The sequence below is a fragment of the Chiloscyllium plagiosum genome, chromosome 44, assembly GCF_004010195.1.
Source record: "Chiloscyllium plagiosum isolate BGI_BamShark_2017 chromosome 44, ASM401019v2, whole genome shotgun sequence".
Lineage (NCBI taxonomy): Eukaryota > Metazoa > Chordata > Chondrichthyes > Orectolobiformes > Hemiscylliidae > Chiloscyllium > Chiloscyllium plagiosum.
In genome coordinates, this window is record NC_057753.1 from 5024563 (window position 1) to 5044816 (window position 20254).

At 49.2% G+C, this 20254-nt stretch overlaps 2 protein-coding genes across 6 annotated transcripts in view; one reads left to right on the plus strand and one right to left on the minus strand.

Annotated features, from left to right (window-relative positions):
• Positions 1–2631, plus strand: part of LOC122543482 (zinc finger protein 239-like) — a 15572-nt gene extending 12941 nt beyond the window's left edge. For 3 of the 4 annotated variants that reach the window (XM_043682208.1, XM_043682209.1, XM_043682210.1), the window contains one exon: positions 1310–2631. In XM_043682208.1, the coding sequence (XP_043538143.1) occupies positions 1401–2354 (954 nt within the window). In that variant the 5' untranslated portion in view covers positions 1310–1400 and the 3' untranslated portion in view covers positions 2355–2631. The remainder of the gene's footprint in view (positions 1–1309) is intronic. The other variant, XM_043682211.1, reaches the window with a different exon arrangement.
• Positions 1–19761, minus strand: part of LOC122543470 (zinc finger protein 883-like) — a 27374-nt gene extending 7613 nt beyond the window's left edge. The window contains exons 1-3 of one of the 2 annotated variants that reach the window (XM_043682187.1): positions 19393–19758; positions 19234–19305; positions 14946–17917 (exon numbers count right to left, since the gene is read on the minus strand). In XM_043682187.1, the coding sequence (XP_043538122.1) occupies positions 15784–17874 (2091 nt within the window). In that variant the 5' untranslated portion in view covers positions 17875–17917; positions 19234–19305; positions 19393–19758 and the 3' untranslated portion in view covers positions 14946–15783. Of the gene's footprint in view, positions 1–14945; positions 17918–19233; positions 19306–19392 lie in introns of those variants that run through there. The other variant, XR_006310036.1, reaches the window with a different exon arrangement.
• Between the last annotated feature and the right edge of the window lie 493 nt (positions 19762–20254).

The window sequence follows — 20254 nt, forward strand, 5'->3', positions numbered from 1 at the left end:
CCCTTTGGATTCTCCTTAATTCTATTTGTCAAAGTTATCTCATGTCCCTTTTTGCACTCCTGATTTCCCTCTTAAGTATACTCCTACTTCCTTTATACTCTTCTGAGGATTTACTCGATCTATCCTGTCTATACCTGACATATGCTTCCTTCTTTTTCTTAACCAAACCCTCAATTTCTTTAATCATCCAGCATTCCCTATACCTACCAGCCTTCCCTTTCACCCTGGGTTCTTTCTCTGGATTCTTGTTATCTCATTTCTGAAGGCTTCCCATTTTCCAGCCGTCCCTTTACCTGCGAACATCTGCCTCGAATCAGCTTTCGAAAGTTGTTGCCTAATACCTTCAAAATTGGCCTTTCTCCAATTTAGAACTTCAACTTTTAGATCTGGTCTATCCTTTTCCATCACTATTTTAAAACAAATAGAATTATGGTCGCTGGCCCCAAAGTGCTCCCCCACTGACACCTCAGTCACCTGCCCTGCCTTATTTCCCAAGAGTAGGTCAAGTTTTGCACCTTCTCTAGTAGGTACATCTACATACTGAATCAGAAAATCGTCTTGTACACACTTAAGAAGTTCCTCTCCATCTAAACCTTTAACACTGTGGCAGTCCCAGTCAATGTTTGGAAAATTAAAATCCCCTACCATAACTACCCTATTATGCTTTCAGATAGCTGAGATCTCCTTACAAATTTGTTTCTAAATTTCCCTCTGACTATTAGGGGGTCTATAGTACAATCCCAATAAGGTGATCATCCCTTTCTTATTTCTCAGTTCCACCCAAATAACTTCCCTGGATGTATTTCCGGGAATATCCTCCCTCAGCACAGCTGTCAAGCTATCCCTTTTTAAAATCACATTCTTAAGCTACTGGAATGTTCCAAGCCCTGTCGGATGCATGTTAGAAAGCAAAATTTCCACAAGAGATCAGATTGGGTCAGGTGAGGGGGGCGGCTTTGGGAGATTCTGTCAAAGTTCTGGTCGATTTGAAGGCACATAAAACCCATCTACTTCATGCTTGGCATCTCCTTCAACTTGTTTTCTCTATCTACTTTCTCTGTCACTTTGTCTGCCTATGTCCACCACCCCCCCTCTCCCCCCCGCGTCCCTTCTCTCTCAGCCTCTCTACTCTCAGAGGCCAGATTCTAATAGCAGGGTGGCAGGTTCCTTACTCTGAAGGACATTGCTGAACCATTCGGGGCTTTACAACAATCCAGCAGCTTTCAGAGTCAGCGCCAGTCAGTTCCATTTCACAAACGGGCTTTATATTGTCTGACTCCCTTTTTCCTGTTTTGAATCACTTTCACAGGGGATTGAAAGAGGGGGATTTGCAGCCGAGAAGCGGTACCAAACGTCTCGGCAGGATCTGACGCAGCCTGGAATATCGTCGGACTTGGAACATGGAAGGCAAAAGCGAAGCTCTCGGTGGGACGAAACCATACGTGTGTCCCGTGTGCGGACGGGATTTCAACCAATCAACCAGTCTGTCAGGACATGAATGTAGTCACGACAGGGAGAAACCGTGGACATGTGGGGACTGCGGGAAGGGATTCATTTCCCCGTCGAGGCTGGAGACCCATCGTCGCATTCACACCGGGGAGAGGCCGTTCGCCTGCACTGAATGTGGGAAGGGATTCACTCAGTTGTCCAACCTGCTGAGACACCGGCGGGTTCACACTGACGAGAGACCGTTTAAATGCCCAGACTGCGGCAAGAGCTACAAAAGCTCCGGGGAACTAATATGCCACCAACGCGTTCACACCGACGAGCGACCGTTCAAGTGCTCTCACTGCGGCGCTGGGTTCAGATGGTCATCTCAACTCATCGAGCACCAGCGGGTTCACACCGGGGAGAGGCCCTTCACCTGCTCCGAGTGTGGGAAAGGATTCACTCACTTATCCAACCTCCAGACCCACCAGCGCATCCACGTCGGCGAGAAACCGTTCGCTTGCTCTGACTGCGGGAAGGGATTCACTCAACTATCCCACCTACTCACGCACCAGCGGGTCCACACCGGGGAGAGGCCGTTCACCTGCTCCGAGTGCGGGAAAGGGTTCACTGCGTCCTCCATCCTTATGGCGCACCAGCGGGTTCACACCAATGAGACCCCGTTCAGGTGCTCGCAGTGCGGGACTGGATTCAAACACTCGTCGAACCTCACCGTACACCAGAGGGTTCACAGCGGGGAGAGGCCATTCACCTGCTCCAAGTGCGGGAAGGGCTTCACTCAGTCCTCCCACCTGCTGACACACCAGCGGGTTCACACCGGGGAGAGGCCATTCACCTGCTCCACGTGTGGGAAGGGCTTCACTTGTTCATCCCACCTGCTGAGGCACCAGCGGGTTCACGAGTAACTGCCGTGATCGGATGGTGTTAATTCAGACACTGGAGCGATTTAATATTGATAAGGAAAGGCTGTTGGATCTGTTGCCTGCCCTTAAACTTAATAAGGCACTGGGACTGGATGAGATGTATCCAGGGATGGTGACAGTAAGTAAGGGCTGAAATTGGAGACGCTCTAGCCATCAGTTTTCATACCTCCTCACACTCGGGCGACTCTAGAAGACTGAAGGTGGCACGGTGGCTCAGTGGTAAGCACTGCTGCCTCACAGCGCCAGGGACCCGGGTTTGATTCCAGCCTCTGGGCGACTGTCTGTGTGGAGTTTGCACATTCTCCCTGTGTCTGTGTGGGTTTCCTGTGGATGCTCTGGTTTCCTCCCACAATCCAAAGATGTGCAGGTCAGGGTGAATTGGCCTTGCTAAATTGCCCACACTAAATTGCCCACAGTGTTAGGTGCATTCGTTAGAGGGAAATGGGTCGGTGTGGACTGGTTGGGCCGAAGGGCCTGTTTCCACACTGTAGGGAATCTAATGTTTAAAAAAAAGCCTGCAATTTCTTTCTTATGCCCTTGTCCAAAAATGAATGTAAAGGTAAACCCCGCAGCTACAGACCAATCAAGTTGATTTTGTTGCTTGGGAAACTTGGAGAAGCACACATTTGGGATAAGGGAGAGTTAGCATCAATTTCTTAAGGCAAAATCATGTTCAATTAACTTGCTGGAGTCTTTTTGAAGAGGTAACAGTCTGTGATTGAAGAGGGCAAGGCTATCGATGTGTACATGGACCTATGTGCAAAACTGGAGCACATGGATTAACAGGGACAGTAACAACATGGAGACAGAACTAGCTGAGTGGGAGGGAACCTGACTGTCCTGTTTCATGGGTGTTTTTCAAGCCAGAGGAATGTTTGAGGTTGAGTTTTCCAAGGGTCAGTATTGAGGCAGGTGCTTTGTCATAAAGATATTGTTGTGAATTGATTTTTTAAAATAAAATCTTAATGTATTAAACAGTCCAACAATCACTCAATATAAATACAAAGGTAACTGCTATGATCATGTGACTAGACCTAGCGGTAAACGTCCAGAGGCCGTACAGGACATTAGATAGGTCTCTGTTGGAATATTGCGTGCAATTCTGGTCCCCTTCCTATCGGAAAGATGTTGTGAAACTTGAAAGGGTTCAGAAAAGATTTACAAGGATGTTGCCAGGGTTGGAGGATCTGAGCTATAGGGAGAGGTTGAACAGGCTGGGGCTGTTTTCCCTGGAGCGTCGGAGGCTGAGGGGTGACCTTTATAGAGGTTTACAAAATTATGAGGGGCATGGTTAGGGTAAATAGACAAAGTCTTTTCCATGGAGTGGGGGAGCCCAGAACTAGAGGGCATAGGTTTAGGGTGAGAGGGGAAAGATATAAAAGAGACCTAAGGGGCAACTTTTTCACACAGAGGGTGGTGCATGTATGGAATGAGCTGCCAGAGGAAGTGGTGGAGGCTGGTACAATTGCAACATTTAAAAGGCATCTGGATGAGTATATGAATAGGAAGGGTTTGGAGGGATATGGGCTGGGTGCTGGCAGGTGGGTCTAGATTGGGTTGGGATATCTGTTCGGCATGGATGTGTTGGGCCTAAGGGTCTGCTTCTATGCTGTACACCTCTATGACTCTATAACTCAAGGCAACAGTTATGTACCTCTTGATGGGACTGGGATTGTTAGTGGTGATATAAACTGCCAGATTGTCTCCAATGAAAACAGCAATGCACAAGAATTCGAAGTCGTCCCTCACCTGTAAGATGTTAAGAGCTTCACTAAACCTCTGAGATGGGCTAAGAACAGTTGGCTATTTGCATTGCAAGACATTGTCTTGATGGTAACTGTTCCATTCTCACTGCCACCATCCATAAAAGGAGGGGCTTAGTCACGTGATTCCAATATTGCTGAACTCAGCGCTTGCAGAGAGCACAAATACTGATTGCTGGCTTTTTTTTTTAATTAGTGCGAGGTTTTACCTTCATCACGCGAGTTAGAGTTTGGCGATCAACAGGAGATGCTGTGTGAAATAACATTGAGAATTTTACTGACAGCTATTTCCAAATGTTATTTTACACAGCGTCTCCTGTTGATCGCCAAACTCTAACTCGGGTGATGAAGGTAAAACCTCCCACTAATTAGAAAAAAACCAGCCTGCAATCAGTATTTGTGCTCTCTGCAAGTACTTGCACCAAAATAGTGAAGGAGAATTTTACATTTCAGCAATATTCCTCAGATGATATTCATGGTGTTTGTAGAGTCCTACAACACAAACTTGCATTTTAGCCCAAACTGGTCCATGCTGACCAAAATGTCCATCCACACTAACCCCATTTCCCTGCACTTGGCCCATATCCTTCTAAACCTTTCCTATCCATGTATTTGTCCGAATGCCTTTTAAATGTTGTTAATGTACCTGCCTCAACCACTTCCGCTGGCAGCTCATTCCATATGTACCACTCTCTGTGTAAAACATGTTGCCCCTCAGGTTCCCTTTTATTCTTTCCCCTCAAAACTTAAACTGATGCCCTCTAGTCCTCGATTCCCCAACCCTGGGAAAAAGACTCAGTGCACTCACCCTATCCATGCCTCTCATGATCTTATACACTTCTATAACATCCCTCCCCTCAGTCTCCTATGCTCTTAAGAAAAAAGTCCTAGCTTGTCCAACCTCTCCCTATAACTCATTGAGTCCAGGCAACATGCTTGTAAATTTCTTCTGCACTCTTTCCAGTTTAATAACATCCTTCCTATAGTGAGGTGATCAAAACTGAACACAATACACACCAACATCCTGTATAACTGCAACATAACTTCCCAACTTCTAAACAGTGCCCTGACTGATGAAAGCCAGTGTACCAAAAGCCTTCTTCACTGCCCTGTCTACCTGTGTCTCCACTTTCAGAGAACCGTGTACCTGAACTCCAAGGTCCCTCTGTTCCTCTACCCTCCACCATGAAACCCCTACCTTGATTTGATTGTAAGACCTCACATTTTAGATCAGATTGATTCCGTACAGTATGAAAACAGGCCCTTTGGCCCAACAGGTCCACACCGACCCTCTGAAGAGTATACCACCCAGACCCATTGCCCTACCCTACATTTACCCCTGACTAATGCATCTAACACTATGGGCAATTCACCTGACCGGCACATCTTTGGATTGTGGGAGGAAACCCACGCAGACACAGGGAGAATGTGCAAACTCCACACACAGTCGCCCGAGGCTGGAATCGAACCTGGTGTCCCTGGCACTGTGAGGCAGGAGGGCTAACCACTGGGCCACCGTGCTGCTCCATATCTATATTAAACTCCATTTGCCATTTCTTGGCCCACTTCCCCAACTGATCCAAGGTCCAGCTGCAATTTCTGATCACCTTCCTCACTGTCCACGGCACCGCCTATTTTAGTGTCACCTGCAAACTTACTCATCATGCCTTGTACATTAGAGGCCATTTTAATGCGAATAGAGTGTTCACAGTCCATGAACTGCAGGCTAGCCAACTAACCAAGGGATTCCAGACTGCTCATTTTCAGCTAAACACACACAGACACTGATAAACTGCTATGCCTCGGTTGTGTTTGCATTTACGTTGCTGCTAATTGACAAATGTCTTTTATTCTTTGATCCCCTCTTACACATTTGCAAGTGTGCTGTGTTGTGAATTATCCCCTCGCCAGCAACTGAGAGTATGTCAAATAAAATTTCACTCTGGTTTAAGTTTACCCCAGTGTTTGCTGAAGTGCTTACAAAGTCAAGGCCCACAAACAGAAGGATAGAGAAAGTAAACCAGCTCTGCTTAAAAACAGGGGGAAGTACTTAAGTCACAACCTGCTTATAGACATGTGGGGAAGCTATGGAGAGAAACCAGCTTCAAAATGTGCAAACCATCTGTAACACTCAAAAAGCAAAATGTCCAGGACACCTTTTCTCCTGGTTTGACTTGCCAAATTGTTCCAGTACAGCGACAACATCTGCCCATCAATGTGGAAACTGATGTTAGCACAGACCAGATGTGGAGGAGTCAGTGTTGGACTGGGCTGGACAAAGTTAAAAAATCACAACACCAAGTTATAGTCCAACAGGTTTAATTGGAAGCACTAGCTTTCAGAGAACTGCTCCCTCATCAGGTGATAGTGGAACATAAGATCATAAGTCACAGAATTTATAGCAAAAACCTGGATTTGTTCAATTAACAAACTTTGGAAATATAGAGTCATAGAGATGTACAGCACGGAAACAGACCCTTTGGTCCAACCCGTCCATGCCGACCAGATATCCCAACCCAAACTAGTCCCACCTGCCAGCACCCGGCCCATATCCCTCCAAACCCTTCCTATTCATACACCCATCCAGATGCCTTTTAAATGTTGCAATGGTACCGGCCTCCACCACTTCCTCTGGCAGCTCATTCCATACACGTACCACCCTCTTGATGAAAAGGTTGCCCCTGAGGTCTCTTTTATATCTTTCCCCTCTCACCCTAAACCTATGCCCCTAGTTATGGATTCCCTGACCTGAGGGAAAAGACTTTGTCTATTTATCCTATCCATGCCCCTCATGATTTCGTAAACCTCTATAAGGGCACCCCTCAGCCTCCGACGCTCCAGGGAAAACAGCCCCAGCCTGTTCACCAGCCTGTTCAGCCTCTCCTTATAGCTCAAATCCTCCAACCCTGGCAACATCCTTGTAAATCTAAAACTAGTTTGCCTCAAGATTGGGACACAGACAGATTCTGACCTCATACCTTTAATGCATTGTCTGAGCTGAGATGCCACCTTTTGTTAAAAAAACCTTACGTAATCTCGAGAAGGTGACTTAGAAGGACTTCTGGGATTTACATAATAGTGAACCAAAACCTGCATTCTAAAAGAAAAAGACTTAACAATCCAGGTTTGTTCAATGTATCGCTGTATGACACTAGTCTTTTGCTATAAATTCTGTGTCTTATGATCTTATACTCCACAACCACCTGATGAAGGAGCAGCGCTCCGAAAGCTAGTGCTTCCAAATAAACCTGTTGGACGAGAACCTGGTGTGGTGTGATTTTTAACTTAGTGCCGACAAAAAACAGGACATAACCAACAACAAGAAGCAGAAGTTGCTGGAAAAGCTCAGCAGTCTGGCAGCCTCCGTGAAGAGAAATCAGATAACATTTCGGGTCCGGTGACCTTTTCTCAGCGTATGTCCAATTACTGTCTCATCGATCTAATGCCAGTCATCAGCAAACTGGTGCCAAGTGATTTAATAGTGTTATTGAGCAGCATTTACACAGCAATATGCTGCTGACTGGTTCTCAGTTTGGGTTCACCAAGGGCCACTTAACTCCTGACCCCATTCCAGCCTTGATCCCAACATAGTCTCAGGTGTTTTTTTGAGATTTGTAGCTCAGGTTGTAAGTTTGCTCGCTGAGTTGGAAGGTTTGTTCTCAGAGCTTCGTCACCATGCTAGGTAACATTATCAGAGGGCCTGCAGTGAAGAGCTGATGTTCTGACCCTCTTTCTATTTATGGGTCTTGGTCTGTTAAGGTGGGTGATATCATTTCCGGTTCTTTTTCCCAGAGATTGGTAAATGGGGTCCATGTCGATGTGTTTATGGATGGAGCTCTGGTTTGAATGCCAGGCCTCTGGGAATTCCCGTGCGTGTCTTGCTTAGCCCGTCCTGGGATGGATGTGTTGACTTTCGACTGGGATTACACATCCATCCCAGGACGGGCTAAACAGAGACACACACGGGAATTCCTTGAGGCCTGGCATTCAAACCAGAGCTCCATCAAGATGGACCCCATTTACCAATCTCTGAGAAAAAGAACCGGGAATGATATTACCCACCTTAAAAAACCAAGACCCATAAATAGAAAGAGGGACAGAACACCACTGTTTCACCAGAGGCTCACTGATCATGTTACCTAGCGTGGTGATAAAACGTCTGAGTACAATTTCTTTACTCAAGAGAGTAGTAGAGGGCGTGGAATGCACTGCCTGCAACAGTTATAGACTTGCCAACTTTAAGTGGTCTTTGGTTAGGCATAGAGATGGGAATGGAATAGTGTAGGTTAGATGGGCTTTGGATTGGTTTCACAGGGCAGCACAAGATTGAGGGCCGAAGGGCCAGTATTGTGCTGTAATGTTCTATTACAGGCCATTTGGCCCAACAAGTCCACACTGACCCCTCTGAACAGTTTCCCACCCAGATTCATTTCCCCTCCCCTATTACTCTACAGTTACCCTTGACATGTTCCTGAACACTAGGGGCAATTTAGCACGGCCAATCCACCCTAACCTGCATATCTTTTAGACTGTGGGAGTAAACTGGAACACACCGGAGGAAACCCACGCAGACACGGGGAGAACGTGCAAGCTCCACACAGTCACCCGAGGCTGGAATCGAACGCAGGTCCCTGGCGCTGTGAGGCAGCAGTGCTAACTGCTGAGCCACCGTGCCACCCATAAATCTTTCTTTTTGTTTGTAGAATCCCTACAGTGTGGAAACAAGTCCACACCAACTCTCTTGAAGAGTAACCCAACCAGATCTGTTCCCCTACCCTATTGTCCTATACTTGCCCCTGACTAATGCACCTAACCTACACATCACTGAACACTATGGGCAATTTGGCATAGCCAATTCACCCTAATCTACACACCTTTGGACTGTGGGAGGAAACCCACGCAGGCACGGGGAGAATGTGCTAACTCCACACGGACAGTTGCCCGAGGCTGGAATTGAACCTGGGTCCCTGGTGCTGTGAGGCAGCAGTGCTAACCACTGAGCCACCGTGCCACCCTTTCCGTGCTTCCCCTTCAGGGTAGTCAGATGCTGTTGGTGTCCACCCTCTGGGGATCTGAGCTCCTCCGAGTTTCAGTAAGGACTATTCCACAGTGTCATGCTGAGAGAGAGGGAGGCAGCATACTGGCCCCGTCCTGACGGTTTGGGGTAAAATGGAGAGAAGTGCAGATTTGTTATTGAGTGGAGTTCAAGCTTCCTTGACTCCTTTATCTACCGGCCCTTTCCTGGACAAAGATCATAGCATTGTTTCCACTCTGCTGCAGACCAGAGATCAGTAATGTGTTATAAGGCTGCGGATACAGCATCTGCCATCCTGTTTACTGCCACGGTTATGACCTGCCATGGGCCCATTTCGGTGCTGTGCTTGAAGCTGTTCAGAGGCTGCATCTCTCTCTCAGACAGACGGTCTCCGGAAGAGGAAGTGGTGGAGGCTGGTACAACTGCAACATTTAAAAGGCATCTGGATGGGTGTTTGAACAGGAAGGGTTTGGAGAGATATGGGCCGGGTGCTGGCAGGCGGCACTGATTGGGTTGGGATATCTGGTCGGCCTGGACCAAAGGGTCTGTTTCCGTGCTGTACGTCTCTATGACTCTCCAACCTCCTCCAGCCCCAAGACTCTCTGAGGGCTCCCTGCACTCCTCCAGTACTGACCCTTTCCGATCACCCACCAACATCACTCCATCATTGCTGGTCGTGCTTTCAGTTGCCAAGGCCCCAAGCTCTGGAAATCTCTCCATCATCCTCTCTCTCTCCTACTTTCAGACACCAGTGGAAATTGAGCTCTATGATCAAGCTTTTAACTGACACGTGAAGCAAGCTTGGAATCTTTTACTTGGTGAACAGTACTATATCAATGCAAGTTGTTGTTGCCTTTAGGGCCTTGCATTGGGTGTCTTTGCCATCATTTAAAATCCTTAAACTGTAATGAGCACAGTAGCTTTCAGACCGAAACATTAAACCTGCCGTTTTATTTCCAGTCAGGAACAGATCCCACTTTTACCCCATGATTTAGCAGCACGGGATTCAATTTATTAGTGTCACGTATACCTAGGTACAGTGAAAAGTTTTATTTTGCGTGCAGTCTGGGCAGATGATGTCATAAGGCTAATGGGACAGAGCGAAGAATACAACGTGACCGGTGCAGAAAGAGCGAGGCAAAGGTGAGGACTGCAGATGCTGGAAACCAGAGTCTAGATCAGAGTGGTGCTGGAAAAGCACAGCAGGTCAGGCATCATCCGAGAAGCAGGAAAATCAATGTTTCGGGCAAAAAGCTCAAATGAAGGCAGGGAGCCTCCGGGGTGGAGAGATAAATGGGAGGGAAGTAGGGCTGGGGAGAAGGTAGCCAAGAGTACAGTAGGTGGATGGAGGTGATAGGTCAGAGAGGAGGGTGGAGTGGATAGGTGGGAAGGAAGATCGGCAGGTAGGACAGGTCACGAGGACAGTGCAGAGCTGGAAGGTTGGAACTGGGGTAAGGTTGGAGGGAGGGGAAATGAGGAAACTGGTGAAGTCCACATTGCTGCCCTGGGGTTGAAGTGTTCCGAGGCGGAAGATGAAGTGTTCATCTTAATCCCCACCCCCATCCACCTACTGACATTCTTGGCTAACCTTCTCCCCACCCCCCCCTCCCATTTATCCCTCCACCCCAGAGGCTCCCTGCCTTCATTCCCGATGAAGAGCTTTTGCCCAAAAGGCCGATTTTCCTGCTCCTCGGATGCCGCCTGACCTGCTGTGCTTTTCCAGCACCGCTCTAATCCAGAAAGAGCGAGACCAACATTAAACGTCTCCTGCATTCCCTGTTTTCTTCGTGACTCTTAACAGGGAAGTCTTGTCTCTTGTGACAAAAAATAAAAGAACTGAAGTTATCTCAAATTAGAAACAAGAGAAGATCCTAAAATGGAGCAGTCAGGAACAGGACATCGAATAGTCTCTGCTTAACCTGGAAAATTCAAGGACTTGACCCACCGCATGTGTTTGAAAAGAAGCTGATTTATTTAACAGATGTCAGGATATCAAACTCCCGCCTAGTTACAGGGATTATTAACATCAATCAAAATAAACCCCAAACTGTCGGTAAGAATAGGGCTCGGTTCTGGATGCGATTAATTCTGCTGCTACTGTCATGGACTCTCACATTCAGGGAAACAGGAGATAAATATCAAATGTTTCTGGTGGTTAGACAGTCTAGGAATAGGTCACAATCCAGAGGCTAAGGCCCGACCCCTTCAGGAGCCTGACTGCACAGGATTTGGTTCAGTGCAATCTGATTCAGCAACACAGAAGCCATTTTGTGCAGCTCCATTTTGTTCTACCTCCCAGGGGCCCATATCCTCAACGTGACACAGAAACAGGCCATTTGACACAACCCGGTCCCTGTCGAGTTTCGTGCTTCAAAGAAACCTCTTCTCCAGCACTTTTCTTGTGTGGAATCTTCAAAAGCATCGACAGCATTCACTTTGACCACTTCTTGTGATAGTGGGTTACTAGCACAGCCTTGCCCTTTCAGAAGCTGCTTCTGAATCCCCAGTTGGATTCCCTGTTGACTAGTGCATAGTGACAGCTGCTCTACACAAGAAGAAACTTGATAATTTTACAAGAAGTCATCTCCTCAGCCAGCGAAACAGGACCCAAGCCCGACAACCCTTTGCTCAATCGGTAAGCACACCCATTCCTCCGTTCATCATTTTAAACCTTCTCTGCGCCCTGTACTGTGCCTCTTCCTTTAGCTAAAATGGCCACCAGAACTGCGCACAAGAGGTCGGTCAGTCCTGCACTTACAGATTACCGGGAAGGCCAGTCAAGTGCATCCGTGACCTGAACGTAGTGAGAAACGACCAAGTAAGGACGATGAAAGAGCTGAACAGACAGGAAACCCGCAACAGGACAGAATGGTTCACTTGGTCCCAGGGAACAAGCAGAGGGAGACCGAGCCTCTGTAGTGGCCTGTGGCATCGCCCCTGAACGGTTGGCAGGGGACGCGACTTGGAACGAATGTCAGCCACCATCAAATTGGAATGCCTTTCCTATTCAAAATGATTATTTTTTGACAAGAGTCCGCCCGAGTCCGGACCACGTGTGGGAAACACGACCCAGGGAGCTCGACGTCATCTAAACAAAGCGGCCTCCCCACTCGGTTGGCACCCTGCACGCTATCCCGTCGCCCACATCTATTACAAACCCACCGACTCCCACAGCTACCTTGACGACACCTCACCCCACCTGCAAAAAAAAAATGATCCCACATTCCCGATTCCTCTGCTCCCAGGCTGAGGAATTCCACTCCAGGACAACCCAAATGTCCTCCTTCTCCAACAATTTCCCCTTCTGCCCGTGATCAACAATGCCTTCAGCTGCACCTCCTCCATTTCCCGCACCTCTGCCCTCAAACAAACACCCCCACCCCCAACCACAACCAGGACAGAGTCCCTCTGATCCTCACACCCCACCCCGCGAATCTCCAATTCCAACGCATCATCCTCCGCCACCTGCAGTTGGACCCCTCCACTAAAATTATATTTCCCTCCCTAACTCTATCTGCTTTTGCGCAGGAACCGTTCCCTCTGTGACTCCCTCCGTTCGGTGCACAGTACCCACCAACCCCTCCTCCACACCTGGAAAACCTTCTCCTGCCAATGCAGGAGGTGCAGAACCTACTCCCCCCCCCCCCCCCCGCCTCACCTCCATCCAAGGCCCCTAGGAATCATTCCAAGAGATTCACATACATCTCCTCTAACCTGATTCATTGTATCTGTTGTTCCAGATGCAGTCTCCTCTACATCGGAGAGACCGAGCGCAAACTTGGGGACTGGTTCAGGAAATATCTATGGCCCATACGCTCCAATCAACCCCACCTTCCGGTTGCCATCCATTTCAGCTCCCCCTCCCCTGACGACCTGTCCATCCTGGGCCTTCCTCACCATCAATACAAGGCCACGCGCAAACTGGAGGAAGACCACCTCATCTTCTGCTTTGGGAGCCGACAACTACATGGCCTTAACGTAGCCGTCAATCGCTCCCATTTATTCCGCAGCCCCCTTCCGTCCCCCAGTCCTGATGAAAAGTTCCGACCTGAAATGTCGACTCCCGTTTTCCTACGACGCTGCATGACCCGCTGAGCTTTTCCCAGCTCCACTCTTGATCCACTATTCCTTCAAATAGCCACACAGTGGCCGCGGTGTGTACTGTCTACAAGGTGCACCGCAGGACAAGGTGCACCGCAGGAGCACACCCAGGCACCATCCACAGCACCCCCGAAACCCGTGACCTCCACCACCCCGAAGTACAAGGGGAGCAGTTGCAATGGGAACGTCACCCCCAACAAGTTTCCAACCAAGACCCACACCGTCCTGATTTGCTACGACACTTGTCATTCGTTCGTCGTTAATGGATCAAAACCTTGACTCCCACCCCTAACGACAGCGTGGGTGCCCCTACACCCCGGGGGATTGCAGCAGTTCGAGGCACCAGCTCACCACCACCTCCTCCGCTGCAGTTAGGGATAGGAAATAAATGCCACAAGTTAACGAGAGAGAAAAAGACCTTCAATCCAATTTTCTTTTAGAGTCTGCCCTGGAGAAATAATCGGCCTTCCTGTGTCTGACAGCCTGAAGACTGCACCGGTAGCACTCTTCGCGAGAGAGGGCTATTCTGAGTCATGGTCCAACCATGTTCCCAAACTAAACTAGTCCCAACTGCCTGCATTTGGCCCATATCCCTCCAAACTTTTTCTATTCGTGTGTTTATCCGAATGCCTTTTAAACATTGTCGCTGTCCCACCCCTTTGTCAGGGAGTTCGTTCCACACTAACCACAGTGTGAAAATAAAAAAAGGTCCCCTCATGTCCTTTACAAATCTTCCTCTTGAAAAATACGCCCCCTAGTTTTGAACTCCCCCACGCTATGGAAAAGACCTTTGCTATTCATCTTATCCATGCCCCTCATGATTTTATAATCCTCTGTAAGGTTACCCCTCTCAACCTCCAGTGAAAGAAGTCCCGGCCTATTTTTATAACTCAAACCTTCCATGCCCGGTAACATCCTGGTAAGGCTTTTCTGAACCTTCTCCACTTTAATAATATCCTTCCTATAACTCAATAACCAGAACTGCACACAGTCCTCCAGAAGAGGCCTCATCAACATCCTGTGCAATCTCAACATGGCGTCCCAACTCCGATACTCAAAGGACTGAGCACCGAAGGCAAGCTTGCAAAATGCCTTCTTAACCACCCGAGCTCTGACCCAAACTTCAAAGAATTATGTACCTGAACACCCACGTCGCTCTGTTCTAGAACACTATCCGGGGCTCTACAATCAAGTGTATAAGTCCTGCCTTGTTTGCTTTACCCAAACACAATGCATTTATTCAAATTAAACTTCATCTGCCATTCCTCAGCCCACTGAGACAAGTGCGTAACATCTCTTTGTAATCTTAGATAATCTTCTTTCACTGGTGTCCTCTATTGGGGAGACAGGACGCCTTCTTGTGGATCCCTTCAGAGAACATCCCTGGGACACCCGAACACCCCAACCCCACCGCCCTGTGGCTGAACACTTCAACTCCTCCCTCCCACTCCGCCAAGGACATACAGGTCCTGGGCCTCCTCCACCACCAAACCATTACCCACCCGATGCCTGGAGGAGGAACGCCTCATATTCTGCCTTGGGGCCCTGCGACCACACGGGATCAATGTGGATTTCAACAGCTTCCTCATCTCCCCTTCCCCTCACATGATCCCAGTCCCAAGCCTCCAACTTGGCCCTCTCCTCCAGACCCGTCCATCACTGCCCCCTCTGACTTATCACCTTCTCCGTCCCCTCCATCCACCTATTGCTTTCCCAGCTGCCTCCCCCCAACTGTTTATCCCTCAAACGTCTATTCTCCTGCACCTCGGATGCTGCCTGACCTGCTGTGCTTTTCCAGCACCACACACTCGATGCGGACCTCCAGTCCTCATTTTCTCCTAACCTTCTTCACTGTCCACTATACCACCATCTTACCTTTGGGGTCACGTTAGAAAATGGTTTGGGAGGCACTGGTAAGGAAGAAACAGTTTAGTTTAGCATTTGAGATAATTAAATGCTTTTAAAATGTATGCTATAATATTGCAGAAATATGCTCGGATTTTGTGAACATTCCAGTCAACGGATTCTTCCAATCCACTGACCAGATTGCACTTATCTTCATTCCTGAGCTGACTGGAGTTCGGTACCAGGCGAAAATATTTGGAGCCTATGGATTCTTGCCCAATTCCAACTTCCCTTCTTTCTGGTGAATGATGGAGGGACCAGTGTATGGAACATCCAAGACAGTAGGAATTGTCAACAAGTATTCATCTGCGCTTTCTCACTGAAGAATTTAACCGGTGCAGACTTTAAATTGTAGGGATTTCGAATGGATTATCATTCTAATCTAAGCTCTGATGAGAATTCATGAACTGAGAGCATAGATGACACACAAAAGGTTCTCAAAAGGACACTGCAACAGTGGGAGAACAGTCAGCTGCAGATTCACAACATTAGCAGTGACGGAGGTCATTAACATTATCCGCAGGAAGGAACTGCCAACATCAGGAATAACGTGGGTCAGCCCTGGGTGCGATTAATAGTCACAGCGACAGCAGAGTCCAACCCGTGGTCACTTGTGAACTTGCCGGTGGGTCGCCAGGTTCGCGGACTGGGTGAATCCCTTCCCGCACACCGAGCAGGTGAATGGCCGCTCCCCGGTGTGAACGCGCTGGTGTGAAAACAGGCTGCCCGAATGCCTGAAACTCCTTCCGCAGCGAGGGCAGACAAAGGGCCTCTCGTCAGTGTGGACCCGCTGGTGCGTCAGCAGGTGGGATAACTGCGTGAATCCCTTCCCGCACTTGGAGCAGAGAAACGGCCTCTCCCCGGTGTGGATTCGCTGGTGCTCGTGGACGCTGCCTGAATGCCTGAAGCTCTTTCCACAGTAGGTGCAGATGAAGGGTCTCTCGTCAGTGTGAACCCGCCGGTGTGTCAGCAGGTGGCACGACTGAGTGAAAGTCTTTCCGCACTCGGAGCAGGAGAAAGGCCTCTCCCCGGTGTGAACTCGCTGGTGCGTCAGCAGGTGGGATGACCGGGTGAATCCCTTCCCGCACTCGGAGCAGGTGAATGGCTTCTCTCCAGTGTGAACCCGCTGGTGGACCGTGAGTTGGGATGATCGCTTGAACCCTGTCCCGCACTGAGAGCACCTGAACGGCCTCTCGTCGGTGTGAACACGGCGATGGGATGTCAGTCCATCAGCCCTGTTGAAGCACTTCCCGCAGTCTGGACACTTAAAAGGTCTCTCCCCAGTGTGAATGCGCTGGTGGACAGTGAGCTGAGAGGAGTGCTTGAAGCCAGTCCCGCAGTGAGAGCATCTGAAGGGTCTCTCGTCAGTGTGAACCCGTTGGTGGGACATCAGTTCCGCAGAGCTTTTGTAGCACTTCCCGCAGTCTGGGCATTCGAAAGGTCTCTTGTCGGTGTGAACCCGCTGGTGTACAGTGAGTTCCGAGGATCGCTTGAATCCTATCCCACACTGAGAGCACCTGAACGGCTTCTCATCAGAGTGAATACGCTGATGGGACATTAGTTCCCAGGAACTTTTATAGCACTTCCCACAGTCTGGGCATTGGAAAGGTCGCTCCCCATTGTGCACTCGCTGGTGTGTCAGCAGGTGGGCGAGCTGAGTGAATCTCTTCCCGCACTCCGAGCAGGTGAACGGCCGCTCGCCGGTGTGGACCCGCTGGTGTGTCACCAGGTGGGACAAGCGAGTGAATCCCTTCCCACACTCCGAGCACGTGAAAGGCCTCTCCCCGGTGTGAACCCGCTGGTGAGTCAGCAGGTCAGCTGACTGAGCAAATCCCTTCCCGCACTCGGAGCAGGTGAAGGGCCTCTCTCCCGTGTGAATGCGCTGGTGGGCTGTGAGTTGAGACGAGTGCTTGAAGCCTGTCCCACACTGAGAGCACCTGAATGGTCGCTCGTCGGTGTGAACACGCTGATGGGACATCAGTTCCCCGGAACTTTTGTAGCACTTCCCGCAGTCTGTGCACTTAAAAGGCCTCTCCCCAGTGTGAAGCCGCTCATGTACAACGAGTTGAGACGAGTGCTTGAAGCCAGTCCCACAGTAAGAGCATCTGAATGGCCTTTTATCAGTGTGAACGCGTTGGTGAGTCATCAGTTCCCCAGAACTTTTATAGCACTCCCCACAGTCTGGACATTTGAAAGGTCTCTCGCAAGTGTGAACTTGCTGGTTTTGCAGGGTGGATGAATCAATGAATGTCTGCCCATCTGCAGAGCTGGTGAAAGGTATCTCTCCTCTATGAATCTGGCAGTGAATCATGAAGTTGGAATGCAGGGTGAACGTCTCTCCGCACTCAGAGCAGATGAATGGTCTCTCCCCAGTGTGAGTGCGCTGGTGTCTCATCAAGTGAGAGGACCGAATGAATCCTTTCCCACACTGAGCACAGGTGAATGGTCTCTCCCCGGTGTGACTGCGCCGGTGAGTTTCCAACTCAGAAGGGTAACTGAATCCCTTCCCACAGTGCCCACACTTCCACGGTTTCTCCCCAGTGTGACTATGTTTGTGTTTCGACAGGCCAGATGAACGGCTGAAACCCTGTCCACATAGAGAACACGTGTACGGTTTCTCCGCAGTGTGGACAGTGTCTTTTCCTTCCATGTTCATAACCTGATAACTTTCAAGTTGTTGCAAACTGTACAACTCCATTAAATCCTGAAGTGGCAATCCATTTCAGTCCCCTTCTAACATCCTGTGAAAATCGATTTTGAACAGAAGAAAAAAGGAGTGTGAGAGGAAACCCCAAAAAAAAATGTAGGTTGTCAAACATGGCTGAATGACTCTGGAAATGTGTGCAGCTGTCACAAGTTAAAAGTGACCATGAAAGCTACTGGATTGTCACAAAAAAGCCAACCGGCTCATGCAACCTGGTCTGGCCTCTGTGAAAGGAGAAAGAGATAGTAGAGTTGGATGTGAGTTAAGGAGCGAGATTTTATATCAGCTGCAACTAACCAAGGTCTGAACAAGATGGACTCACTCTAACACCCCCCCCCCTCCCCCCTGAGTCTCCAGCAACTGGGTAGCAGATGTATGTGACCATCAACTGTCCCTCCATTCCTGATGAAGGGCTTTTGCCTGAAACGTCGATTTTCCTGCTTCTTGGATGCTGCCTGACCTGCTGAGCTTTTCCAGCACCACACTGATCTCAACTCTCGGAGTCACACATTGCCCTTACTTTTCTGACATTCAGTACCGGGTGAGAAGAAACATTCCCAATTTAAATGTTAGGAAGCCTGAAGCCATCATCTTTAGCTCCCGCTATAAACTTCATTTCATTGCCACCGACTCCAATCCCCTCTCTACCAACCATCTTATACTGAACCAGACAGCCTACAGCCATGGTATCACAACTTCACTCTAGTAGGGGTCAAATATCTTTGCCACCTCCAAGACCACTCAGCTTGCCCTCTGCCGAAGCTGATCTTCTGAAACCCTAGTCCATTCAGTTGCTCCTTCCATGCTGCACTATTCACAGCGCCAGAGACCCGGGTTCAATTCCCGCCTCAGGCGACTGACTGTGTGGAGTTTGCACATTCTCTCCGTGTCTGCGTGGGTTTCCTCCGTCTGCGTGGGTTTCCTCCCACAGTCCAAAGATGTGCAGGGTCAGGTGAATTGGCCATACTAAATTGCCCGTAGTGTTAGGTAAGGGGTAGATGTAGGAGTATGGGTGGGTTGCGCTTCGGCGGGGCGGTGTGGACTTGTTGGGCTGAAGGGCCTGTTTCCACACTGTAAGTAATCTAATCTAATCAAACTAACTCCTCGTCAGTCTCCTAAATTCAAGCCCTCAAAAGTCATCGATTTCTGGGGGAAAAAAAAACTCTGGAATCTATGTGCTCTGCTCTAAGTCCCACTCGCATACCCATCACCACCCTTCTCACTGACCTGCATCTGGGTCTGGTAAACAGCATGCAAATTTCTATTCTCAGATTCTGTTTTCAAACCCCTTCATGACCTTTTTTTCCAAATTTCCTGTGAACCGTTCAGCGCAGATAAAATGACAAAACATACGTGCCCTGCTGACTCGAGTGCACCTGTCAGAACTTGATGCGATGCTTGGTTTGAGTTCCATGTCTTCAAATCCTGTCCAATAAAAGGCAATGCCGTCAGACCAAGATTAAAAATGCAGAAGACACAAACATTTCTCTCGAACGCGCTGTGTGTACTCACGTTCCGCAGCTCCAGGCAAGTTGCGCATGCTCCCTGACGCACTGTAGCCCCCTACAAACATGGCGTCCGCGCATCCGTCCCGCGTGGGACATTGCCCCCGACAAAGATGGCGGCCGTAACTTGGGCCTCTCACCGCCCGAGGCCCGCAACAGACTTCCGGTGGGTCGCAAGCGCGCGGCAGAGCGTTTTAAGTTCGGATCTTGCGGCCAACACCAAGAGTTTGCGAAACCTTCCGGCCCACACTGATTGAATTTCTCTCCCGCACTCCGCTGTCTGTCCTCCTCCCCACTTTTACCTTCTTCCCCCTCCCGCTCTCGTTCAGACGTCAGTCACAATGACACCGCGCCTGCGCTGCAGCGCCAACGGTGAGGGTCACGTGCCCCCACTCGTGGTCCTCCCCTTTACCTCCGATTGGTTGGAGGACTTACCTGTCCACACTCGGTCCTCCAGGCCTGCCCACTCTCCCTATTGGGCCGGACCTGCCGTCAATCAGCCGAGCACTATTGTGCCGCAGAGCGTGGAGTTCCGAATATTGTCTCAGTCATAGAGTCATAGAGATGTACAGCACAGAAACAGACCCTTCAGTCCAACTCGTCCATGCTAACCAGATATCCTAACCTAATCTGGTCCCATTTGCCAGCAGTTGGCCCATATCCCTCTAAACCCTTCCTATTCATATATCTATCCAGATGCCTTTCAAATGTTGTAATTGTTCCAGCCTCCACCACTTCCTCTGGTAGCTCCTTCCATACATGCACTACCCTCTGCATGAAAAAGTTGCCCTTTACATCCCTTTTAAATTTTTCCCCTCTCATCCTAAACCTACGCCCTCATGTTCTGGGCTCCCCACCCCTGGGTAAAG